At 41.0% G+C, this 11,602-nt stretch overlaps 1 protein-coding gene across 1 annotated transcript; it reads left to right on the top strand.

Annotated features, from left to right (window-relative positions):
- Positions 1-6,448: 6,448 nt before the first annotated feature.
- Positions 6,449-11,292, top strand: LOC147607360 (replication protein A 70 kDa DNA-binding subunit B-like). The gene is made up of 13 exons (XM_086790505.1): positions 6,449-6,660; positions 6,865-6,908; positions 7,001-7,141; positions 7,238-7,438; positions 7,661-7,838; positions 8,071-8,341; positions 8,443-8,545; positions 8,811-8,935; positions 9,018-9,096; positions 9,190-9,334; positions 10,278-10,441; positions 10,527-10,647; positions 10,738-11,292. Exons 1-13 carry the CDS (start codon positions 6,580-6,582, stop codon positions 10,936-10,938), a joined length of 1,854 nt encoding a protein of 617 aa, XP_086646631.1. The 5' UTR covers positions 6,449-6,579; the 3' UTR covers positions 10,939-11,292.
- Positions 11,293-11,602: the final 310 nt, after the last annotated feature.

Raw genomic sequence — 11,602 nt, 5'->3', positions numbered from 1 at the left:
ATTGTAGAGTGTCCTCACAAAGCCCATATACCAAGTCCTCCCAATTCTCTAAAAACTTGAATCGTGGGGGCCTAACCCCAGTGCCATTCCTTATGGTGGCACATGCTACAAGTGTAGATTCAAACATTCTTATAAGGATTGTCCCAATAGAGTGGCAAAAGTATTAGCCACTTTGAGGAGCCTTAAATTGTTAAGTGTTGAGAGAGGACTAATCCATACAATTCAATAGAGGGCCAATAGAGTATTAGCCACTTTGAGGAGCCTTAAATTGTTAAGTGTGGAGGGATAACTAATCCATACAATTCAATAGAGGTCCAAGAGGCAAAAGTAATCCATACAATTCAATAGAGGACCGAGACGCAAAAGTATTCATCACTTTGAGGAGCTTTAAATTATTAGGTATGGAGGGAGAACTAATCTATGCAAGAAGCTACTAAGAAGCCTAAGGTGAAAGCCCTAAAGGCTATTATAGCCCCAAAAAATGCTAAAGGATTGGAACAAGAGGTTCAAAAGAATGTTTTATCTTGTCCAATACTACAAATCTTATTTTAAGCTTTTTTAAAAGAGTGTCAATGGTTGCTAGAATGTGAATCTAGTCCTCTCTTCACTATGAGAACCATACAACATTGATCAAGCAAACTATTGTGCTAACACTAGGTCTAACAATGGTGATAGAAAGAAGAACTAGCATTTCTAACTTCATCATCAAGTATCCCTCCACATTAAGTCCCATATTCAATATCAACAATTTCCTTCCATGAAAAAGCCTTCCATGATGTTGATGACTCCGTAGGTTAAGATGGTTTTACCTACCCCAACATACCGTAATGCACTTTGCCACTTTACCCGTGCAAACGAACACTTATCTTTTGTAAGACTGTGCTAGAACATATAAAGCAGTCTTACCCTATGCTTAATGTCAAATAGGGAAAGTCTAAGGACTTAGTATACGTAGTTGCTTAGTAATAGAGGTGACACCATTTTTTTGTTTAGCCTGCCTAGTGTGAAAACTAATCATTTATATATAAGTCATTTTTGACAATAAGAAATGGATAATAATTCCCTTGTAGTAGTTTACTTATGAGCTCTCCTCTTCCCTCTTCTTGCCTATTTACTTATATGCCATTGAATCTTTCTTGCTTGATGGACGTATGCTAGATAGGTTTGATCACAGGTTTTCTTCTTGCATTAGCTTCTTCTTCTCCCCCTGCCTTTTGAGAGAGAGAACCACTACCGCAGCGAAGATGGATCTCTTATTCCCTTGTAGTAGTTTACTTGCGAGCTCTCCTCTTCCCTCTTCTTGCTTACTTGTATGCCATTGAATCTTGCTTGCTTAATGAATATATGCTAGATAGGTCTGATTGTAGGTTTTCTTCTTGTATTAGCTTCTTCTTCTCCCCTTGCCTTTTGTGAGAGAGAACCACGCAAAGATGTATCTCTTGTTGCCTCCATCGAGGCATAGAGAGATCTCCTCCCTTCACCCCATTGGAAAAGGAGCATTTTAGTGTGATAACAAAGTGAGGATGTGATGGTGGACAAGCTAGTGTACCTACATTGGGAAGTTGCATTTATAGCTCTAAGGTAAGACACAACTACACATGCTTTGGCAAGAAGCCTATGGTAATCTCTTGAACATATTTTGCATTGGTAACTGAGGACTAGCTTAGGTCTTAGCTCCATTTTTTCATCCATTCCAAGCTATTGGGATTATCGAGGATTAGCCTAGGGCTTAGCTCCATTTTTCCATCCACATGCAAATATTGGGATTACCCAATATTGCATGGTGTTGATTTAGCGTCATGCTACCGGGGACTAACCTAGGGCTTAGCTCTATTTTTTTGTCCATTCCAAGCTATTGGGATTACCCAATATTGCATGGTATTGATTAAGAGGTCACACTCTAAAAAACTTACAACTTTGGAGCCATTAGATGCGTTTGTTTATTTGGCATTGTTGCTACTGCTTGGGGACTAGCCTTGGGAGTAGCTCCATTTTTCCATCCATTCCAAGCTATTGGGATTACCCAATATTGCACGGTGTTGATTTAGCATTGTCCTACTACTACTAGCGAGATGAGCCTAGGGCTTAGCTCTGTTTTTTGTCCATTCCAAGAAGCTACTGGGATTACCTAATATTCCAAGAAGCTACTGGGATTACCCAATATTCCAAGAAGCTACTGGGATTACCCAATATTACATGGCATTGATTAGGAGGTCACATTCTAAAAAACATATGGTTTTGGAGCCATTAGATGTGTTTTTTTGTTGCTTTTGATTTTAATTTGGAGTTTACTTGCTTTAGGGCATTGTATTTTTATCTATTGGTAGGGCAAAACCATGTTTCTTTGGTGATTTGCATGAAATTAGAGCCCGAGGCTTAGAATCCATTTTGAAGCCAAGGGTTAGCTTAATATTTGTGATTAGGAGTGGAATCCACTACGAAAACATGAGCATTGAGCTCCATTAGGTTGAATTGGAATGGAATTATCAATTTTTATTCATGCATTTCATACTTTTTCATAAATTTTCATGCATTGTTGAAATTAGTAGCTTAGAAGCATGTTAAACCATATTTGAAAAATCTAAAATCATTTAATTACTTGCATCAAAATCATTAATTAGGATTAGGATCATTAATCACACCCCAACAAGTCTAAAAAAACTCAAAAATCATAAAAAACTAGGCCAAACTAGCTCTCAGGTAGGAAACATGAGCCCACAGTCTCGCACAAAAAGATGTGAGCTATGAACTTGCATACATGAGCCTGGGGATGCGAATCTAGACATACATGAGTCTAGACATATATGAGCTTAGAGATGTGAATCTAGACACGTAAACCTGTATATGTGAAATTGGAAACATGAGCATGCATACGTGAGCCTCAAGACATTAGTCTAGAGGCATGAACCTGGACATGTGATCCTAGGGACATGAATTTGGACACATGAGCCTGTGGACCATGAGCCTACAAATGTGAACCTAGCAATTAAAAAAAAAAACTTGTTTAAAACCATCTTCAGACCTACACTAGAAGTACTAACCTTTAATGGGAACCTGATCTAGACTAATTGTTATAAACAACAAAACGATCAATTATAGTGTATCAAACCGTATGTGCTTTCTCAAACCCACCAAGCCTTCGATCCTAACCAATGATCCAACACTTAGTAGAGTGCTCCCTAGTTAAGAAGACTAGACTCCTTCAGATCCACCTTCAGCAAGGCGAGGAGCTTTGGGAAGAAATGAGCCAACAAAACATAAACATGAGTGGAGGAACATTGGAACTCCCAGAAAAAAACAAGAGCCACCAAATTCCTCCGAGCTTTAGATTCACCAACTGGCTCTGTAAATAGCACCTTAAATTTTATGAAAAAGGCATGTAACTGCCCTATTTTTGGGTGCATCTCTAGGGAAGGAGCGGGAACCTCAAGGTTTGCTCCCCCAAGAGCAGTCAACCATTGGATGCCACCATGTTTTAAACATTTGGTGTCAATACTGAGTTGGGTTTATCCCAAGTAAACCATGACCAACAAGTAGCTAAAAAACAACCAAATTATGACAAATGGGACATGTCTCTTTTGCTGTACCACCAAGGTCAAGTTCAAAAAATCACAAAACCACTAAAAACAGGCAAAACCAACTCTTGGTGGGGTAGGGGATGTGAGTCAATAGTCCCGCACAAAAAGACATGACCTATAGACGTGAGCCTGAACTCATGATCCATGAGTATGGACACATGATATGAGTCGTGAGTCTAGACACATGATATGAGTCATGAGTCTAGACACATGAACCTATAGACATGAGGTTGAGGATAGGTATACCTAATATAGTACATACCAATTATTACGCCCAAAAAGACCTGTACCAACACACCTACCCATGTCTTTGTTGGAAGACTTCCTTATTATATAATCTGTACAAGCTATAAATTTGAAGGAAAATACTTACCCTTTGCAAACCAACCCTATCAATAGGCCTAGTTTCTAGATTTATGTGCCCTAGGTAGGCTCATTTCATATAAGGGAAGTACGTGATCTGAGTACATACAAAAAAGGTAACATGTGAACCTATGTGAGCTAAGAGACGTGAGCCTAGATACGTGAACCTAGGTGCGTGAGCCTAGAGACGTGAACCTACAAACATGAGCCTAGACATGTGAATGTGCACACGTGAGCCAAAATCATACAAACATGAGCCTAGACATGTGAATGTGCACATGTGAGCCAAAATCATACAAATACAAAGTGTCCAATGCTCAGGCCTGGGCAGCAACAAAGCAGCCCATTGTTTTGGTATGAAGGAAACTTGGCACCACAACCTATACTCCCAATGCAAAAGAAACCACTAGCCCTATTGCCCATACTAACTGCTTCTCAACCGATGCATAATCTAGTGTCCATAAATCAGAACCTGATACTGAGAGGTATATTACAGACTCCCACCTCTTGCTGCATAGACAATTAGCAATCTCCCATTCAAACCAGCTCTTCCCAAAGACAAGAAACCCATTAACTATGCAAACATTTCAAACAAACTCAAAGAGTACCCCAACCCTGTGTTGGAGAAAGAGAGAATGAAAAAAGCCCAAGAGCTTCTAAGGAAGGTGTAGGCTAAACAAAAGCTAGAGCTAGAGCAAGTGGTCAAGTGTGAACCACTAACCCCGCCTAAGCATATCCCATATCCTATCCTAGAACCAATCATAACTCTAAGGAAACTTTAGAGTTTGCCACATGCCTCAGACAAACCCATATCCATATTTAAGAGGCCACAAATGGAACTAGTTTTAGAGCCTCTATCTCTAGAACCAATCTAACTAGATTCTCTAATGTTAGATGTATTGAAGGAGGACTCGGCATCTATCATGGTGCTGGGTCCATAATCAGAGTCCACACTGTTGGGTTTCCTTGGTACCAACAAATGAATTGTGTCGTGGTTCTTATGGCATTGGTAGTGTCCACACTGCTAGGTTTTCTTGGTACCAACAATGAGTTATGTCATGGTTCTTGTGGCACTAGGTAGTGTGAGCACAAAATTGTTATAGTCTTAGCCTTAGCGCATGCTTATATGGCCTTGGGAAAATTATGTGCCAACCATATCTCTTTGTGGGGATAAGTGGAGGAGTTTCGCTGGCCTTGAGGTTGCCCTTGGCCTAATTGATTGTTGATCACATTGTCTACCAACTAATCCATACTCATGTCCTTAACTAGGACCCTTTGTGGTGGCGGTTGGGCTCCTTTCAAGTGGGTAAGTGGGTTTAGTTCCCTAAACCACTCGCATGCTTTACCGTTACCTTCATTGCTTTGCTTCAAGGTAAAGTTTGAACGAGCAGATCTTGCTGGGATCATCAATCCTTCCCATGGTGAACATAATCAAACTGGTACCAAATGGGATTTCCAGTTCCATCAAATTTGGTCATCAACCTTGAGATGCGGATTGGCTTGGTTTTGCTTGGAATTGGGTCTTGGGTTTGGACCTTCTCCGGGTGCACATTAATGGTAAACCTCTTTCCAAACACCATCCTTAGCATGTCTTTTTTGTATATTCATGTGGCGATGGAACACAAGGGAATGGTTGCACACAACCTTCTGCCTCTAGGTTTGGAGTTTCATTCCCCATGGGGTTGGGTTGTGTGATTTGCAATAGCACTGATCATGCACCTTCTTGGCTCTAGGTTGTGGGCCTACATGCAGTGCTTGAGGATCCATTTGGTACATTCCCCTATGAAACACTAGGGTTGCAAGCAGTACCCAGGACAAGTTCTTTGCCTTGGAGGACTCTCATTTTTGAACAAGTCTTGGTAATAAAGTCGATGAGTGGACCTACAATTCTATTATACACACTAGGAGCACTCTGGACATAGTTCCTCCACCCAAGTCTAAATTTATTTGGCTCATGTCTTTCCAAAGCTCCTTGCTTGAGGTAGATTCCTATGAAGCTTGCCTTTTTTTAATTAGGGAGGCACTCTTGTGCTTGATGAGTGTCATTTTATGAGACTAAAGGTAAGTACGGTTTGATGTGCGACTAAAATCAAATAGATTATGGTTTCCACCAGACTGAGTTTGCATCAAAGGTTTTCTCTTGGTGCTCTAGTGCTCTCTGTGTAGTATGAACACTGTATCCGCCTTAAGGCTCAGAGTGGTACCCAGAAAGTCCACCCATCTCAGGGCAGCCTGTTTTATGTCCCCTAGCTCTTGTCCATTTTCATCCTTGATTTGTCCTAGTAGCTCTGTGTTCACTCTCTCCTCGAGCAGTCCAAACATATATTTGGCAGGTCTCCTCTTATGGTTATACATTCTCCTGGGACTTTATTAATAAGGGGCGAAAAAGAAAGAGGGATTCTCTTCATGTTTGAAAATTGAGTGAATAGTAAAAAAAAGAAAAAGAAAAAGAAGGCAAATTTTAAATTGAGATTTTCGAGTGAAAAGGGGGGAAAGGAGTTTGGCGCTAAAATTTCAGAAAATTTAAGGGAGGGAGCCCATCAACTACATATTCTTCGGCATCCTCTCAATCTGTCTGTTCTCTCTTTTCCTCTCTCATCGATCTCTGCAGCAGAACAGAAGCTCGATCGAAGCTTCCATGGCTTCTGTGACTCCGAACTGTATCGCTTCAATCCTCGCCTCACCTTCCCCATCCGATCAGACAGACTACATCGTCCAGGTTTGCTGATTTTGGCGCATATCCTTACGCTTCTGTACTGGATTTGAAATTTATCGCCTGTTTCCGCCAATTCCATCTCTTTTCCGCCCATTTTTGCCTCTTATATTAGAGATTACTGTATGATTTTCGCTAATTAGTCACTTTTCCGCTCAAGTTCTTGCGTAATTGCTGCTTCTGGATTAATCGTTTCCCGCTTACATGCAGGTCGTTGATCTCAAGCAGAATGGGAATACCAACACCCGATTCACGTATGCTGCTACTCCGAGTTTTTCTCTCTCGATTCCGTGCTATCTTATCTGTTATATGTCTTGATATGAACAAGAAGCACTGCATTTTGCAGGTTTATGGCAAGCGATGGAGTTTCGAAGCTCAAAGCGATGCTTCCAACTAAAATGGCAGCAGACGTTGTCTCCGGAAAAATTCAGAATCTAGGCCTGCTTCGCATCAAAGACTTTACCTGCAATGAGCTGCAAAATGGAAAGTAAGAAGACCCGCTTTCAGTCTGCTTAAAAAAGAACATGCAGGTTGATCGATTTTTTCTCTACCTTACATTGATGGTTTTGATTTTCCTTTTTAGAGCCCTCATAGTGATCGAAGCTGATGTGGTTGCACCAGCTCTGGATCACGAGATCGGGGCAGAAGAGATGAAAGGTTCAGCTCCGAGTTATGGCGTCGGCTCTGCAAAGCCTCCCATTACTCTGCAGCTGAAATCAGAGAAGAAGCCAAATAATTCAGTGCTCATGTCCGCTGCACAGATCGTGCAGGAGCAGCGCGGGAAGTAAGTTTCGTAGTTCCCTTCTCATCGTAAGCTTATCTGCACTGACATGCCACTACCAGCCATAGCTTCTTTGCTAGAGGCTCTACTTGTGCCATGCAAAATCACCTTCTAAAGGATTCATTCTCCTTTTTGCTTATTTTCAAAGCTTTTTTGAGATCTCCACTCTATACTTAAATGCTGCTAGATACAGATTTCTTTAGCTAACATCTCTCATCTTTACAGTGCGGCGCCTGCTGCAAGAATGGGCATATCTCGCAGAGTGTATCCTATTGTTTCTTTGAATCCATACCAGGGAAACTGGACAATCAAGGTTAGGGTCACAGGCAAGGGCCCGATGCGGTCTTTCAAGACTGCAAGGGGGGAGGGCAATGTCTTCAATGTAGAGCTAACAGACGAAGATGTAGCTACTCAGACCTCATCTTTAAAAGTCATTTTATCGTTTTTCTGTTAATGTTGATTTGGATCCAATTAAACTGTGTAATCTTACTTTTAGTTGACTACGTCTCATCATTCTAGGATGAGCCAGTCTGCTTAATCTGAATTGGTCTGCTGATTAGGATACAGTTTGCCTGGTTTTGAGCCCTATATGTGAACATTTATGACCATTTACTTGCATTTTATGATGATCTCAGGGTACCCAAATCCAAGCTACCATGTTTAAGGAAGCAGCTGACAAGTTCTACCCCAAGTTGGAGCTGGGCAAGGTTTATTTCATCTCCAAGGGTAGCCTGCGAGTGGCTAACAAACAGTACTCAACAGTGAAGAATGACTATGAGATGACTCTCAATGCCAACGCAGAGGTGGAGGAGGTGGTTGATGAAAGCACCAAAATCCCTGAATTCTGCTACAACATTGTGAAAATCGATGAACTGGGGCCCCATGTGAATGGAAAAGAGCTCGTTGGTGGGTCTTCTTCTCTGAAGCTCTCTAAACTGTTTGTATTACTTTTCACACCATGCTTTCTTCTTCATCTTATCATTGGGGATTTTGATTTAAAACCACAGATGTGCTTGGAGTTGTGCAAAGTGTTTCGGGTGTTCTGAGTATTCGTAGGAAGATTAACAATGAGGAGATTCCGAAACGTGAGATCACAATTGCTGATGAGAGGTAGTTTTTATACATATTAAGTTAATAGTTTGGCTTTCCTTCCCGAACTGTAACCCAATTGGTTTAAGGGATTTCATTGGTTAAAGGGTTGAAATCCCAAGCGTGCTGTGTGGATTCAATTCCCGCTGCCTACAGCAGTGTGCATACTGAATAAAAAAAAGCCCTTGATTGAGATTTCATTAAAAAGAAGATAAATAGCTTGTTTTCTCAGCATTAGTTCTGCACTGACATTTTCATTTACACTCTTAACACACGTCTATGGCAGCAAGAAGACCGTGGTTGTGAGCCTTTGGAGTGATCTAGCCACCAATGAGGGTCAAAAGCTGCTTGATATGGTGAATGAGTCGCCCGTTATTTTAGTGAAAGGGCTTAGAGCTTCTGATTACCAGGGTCAGTAAAGTCAATCTAACAATCTCTGTGAATATCCTTAGTTCAAGTTATTACAGTCTAATTTTTGCCTAGGTATTTCCAGGTGTTTCTCTCTCAGGCACCTCTAAGAGTGTACTCCTAGTAAACCCTGACATACCTGAGGCTCACAAACTGAGATCATGGTCAGTCTACCATAGCTGCTTTCTTTTTTCTAGCCTCAATAATTGTATTTAACTTTAGCTGGGTATCTCTACTGAGTTGGGTTGCTTTCACAGGTCCAGATCAGAGGGTAAAGATGCCCAGTTAACCTCTGCAGGTGCTAGCCTTCCTGGTGGATCAGCCAGAAGTGGGTCTAGATCCGTATTTGCTGACCGAGAGTACATTTCTGAGATCATCCAATCGTCAATTGGTGAGGGCAAGGTATTTCTCCCCAGCTCCAGGGATGCCTTTTGAATGGGATTCACTGAGTGCTGTACATTTCAATGCATTTTCGGATGGCTCCTCAAATTATAAAGTATTTGACCTCTGGAATGTCCTTGTGGGCATGATGGCTATCAAAAGTCAAGCCTGCTTAGCTCTCCATCTGATTTACTAACTCCATTCCTGTTTTTCTCAACGTAGTGCATCAGTACCATATAAAGCTTTATAATGTACTTTACCTGTTTGCTGCTATAATTCATGAATGTTCATCATCTGTATGTACAGGGAGGTGCTTGATTCTGTAAATTCACCATCTGTACTGACTCCAATTCTTCAATCCTTACCACAACGTGAGGAGTTAATACCTTGTAGATAATCTCTCATGTTCTTTGGTTTGATCTTACAATATTTGATACAGAGTGTAATCCTTGATAGATCTCAGCATATACATGCCATGCAGATTATGGTATATTCTAGTGATGCACATGACATGCCATGATATAATCTTGTGGTACATAATATGACAACAAATATTATGTGGTGTATGAGATGCATTTGATAGTCTTAGAAGATGCATTCCATCGACGATAAGATATATACTCTTTGTATGCACTCCTTACAAGACATTTGTTTCCTTTTGTAGTCCTTGTTCTTTCATTTCTTAGTTTCCTAATTGTAGTGATTAGTCCTTTATGGAGGTGTAGGTTTAGGGTTTAACCCTAGCATTGTGATTAATATTCTGAAAATCTTTGTAGAATGTACTGAGTTTACTTCAAAATCAGCTCATAAAATGCATGCCATATCTTGCATTTAGTATCATGATACGTATGCTATGTGTGTCTACTGTGTGCATTCTATGTATCTTGTATATGTATGCATGCATCTCGTTATATGCATGCCATTTTGTATCTAATGTGCCCACATTTTGGTTTCATCTGTGTAGCCTGCCTACTTCAATGTAAAGGCATACATAAGCTTTGTGAAACCAGAGCAAGCCATGTGGTACCTCGCATGCCAGTCATGCAATCGCAAGGTGGCAGAAGATCTAGGCTCTTCCAAGTTCTGGTGTGAAGGTTGCCAGAAGCATTTTGATGGATGCAATCGCAGGTAAGCAAGCATCTGCAAGCCACCTTTCCTTCTTTTCAAAGTTTTATAAAGCTTAACTGATGGCCATTACTCCTTTGAATTATAGGTACATACTGGCAGTGAAAGTCTCAGATTTCTCAGGGGAGGCATGGCTCTCTGCATTTCATGAGCAGGCTGAGCAAATTTTGGGCAATACAGCTGATAATCTTGCTGAAATCCGGTCACAGGTACTCAATCTATGCATCTGGTTTTGGTCATCAGTTGTATATTTACTGAACATATTAGAAGAGATTTTAAGGTCTTGCGTTTTTGTGCAGGATGGAGAGATGAAAGCTTATCATGCAGAGCTCAAGAAGGCCATGTGGGCGCCCTATGTGCTGAGGGTGAGTGTGGCACAGTCCGAGTACATGAACGAAAAGAGGCAAAGGATCACAGTAAGGACCCTCTCAACTGTGAACTGGGAAGAGGAGAGCAAGTACTTACTTGAGCAGATTGCCAAGCTTAGAAATGGAAGCTGACTACACTCGTAAAACTGTGAAGCTTGAACTTGTCAACAGAAGAATAATGGGTCTCAGAAAAGATATGGGTTGGTTGCCCTCCACGACCCTTCTGCCAGGGACCCAATACCAACATGCTCCTTGGAAGCTTGCGTGAATACCTGCCTCAATCCGAAACTTGGCATAATGAGCTGCGTAATCCTTGCAAATATCCACAAGCGTAGTTTCTGTGCTACACATGCGCTGGGAAGATTAGACTAAAAACATCAAGCTCCTAGCTTGTTTTTTGTATTGTAAGAGACCTGCAACCGGTTTAGGGTTTAGGATTTAATTGAGCTTAATTGTAATGGCAGTGAATCCTTTCATTTTGTTAAATGTGATTTGAGATGGGAAGACACTTGGTGTCATTGCATGATATCGCTTAAGTAGAGAGATGGGTTTGGGGAATGTACAAACTAACAATTCTTCTTATCTTATTTTAAGGCAAATAATTTCAGATAATCATGCCTTGATCGAGGCTATTAGCTCCATTAATTAAACCAAGGTTTAAAGCTTTAGCCTTGGGAGAAGACACATGCTTGATCGAGGCTATTAGCTCCATTAATTAAACCAAGGTTTAAAGCTTAGCCTTGGGAGAAGACACATGGCTTCCTACACCATCCCTAGCTCAATTAGGGGGAATACG

The sequence above is a fragment of the Cibotium barometz genome, chromosome 55 (assembly GCF_041138505.1).
Source record: "Cibotium barometz isolate CiBa-2024 chromosome 55, ASM4113850v1, whole genome shotgun sequence".
Classification (NCBI taxonomy): domain Eukaryota; kingdom Viridiplantae; phylum Streptophyta; class Polypodiopsida; order Cyatheales; family Cibotiaceae; genus Cibotium; species Cibotium barometz.
Note: the sequence above shows the minus strand (reverse complement) of the source record. Positions and strands in the feature narration are given on the sequence as shown.

Excerpts from the sequence above, each read along its gene's own strand:
- LOC147607360 (XM_086790505.1), top strand. The coding sequence starts at position 6,580 with ATGGCTTCTGTGACTCCGAACTGTATCGCTTCAATCCTCGCCTCACCT. Across the intron at positions 8,342-8,442 it reads GAATGGAAAAGAGCTCGTTG|ATGTGCTTGGAGTTGTGCAA; the intron begins GTGGGTCTTCTT and ends TTAAAACCACAG. Across the intron at positions 8,936-9,017 it reads TAGAGCTTCTGATTACCAGG|GTGTTTCTCTCTCAGGCACC; the intron begins GTCAGTAAAGTC and ends AGGTATTTCCAG.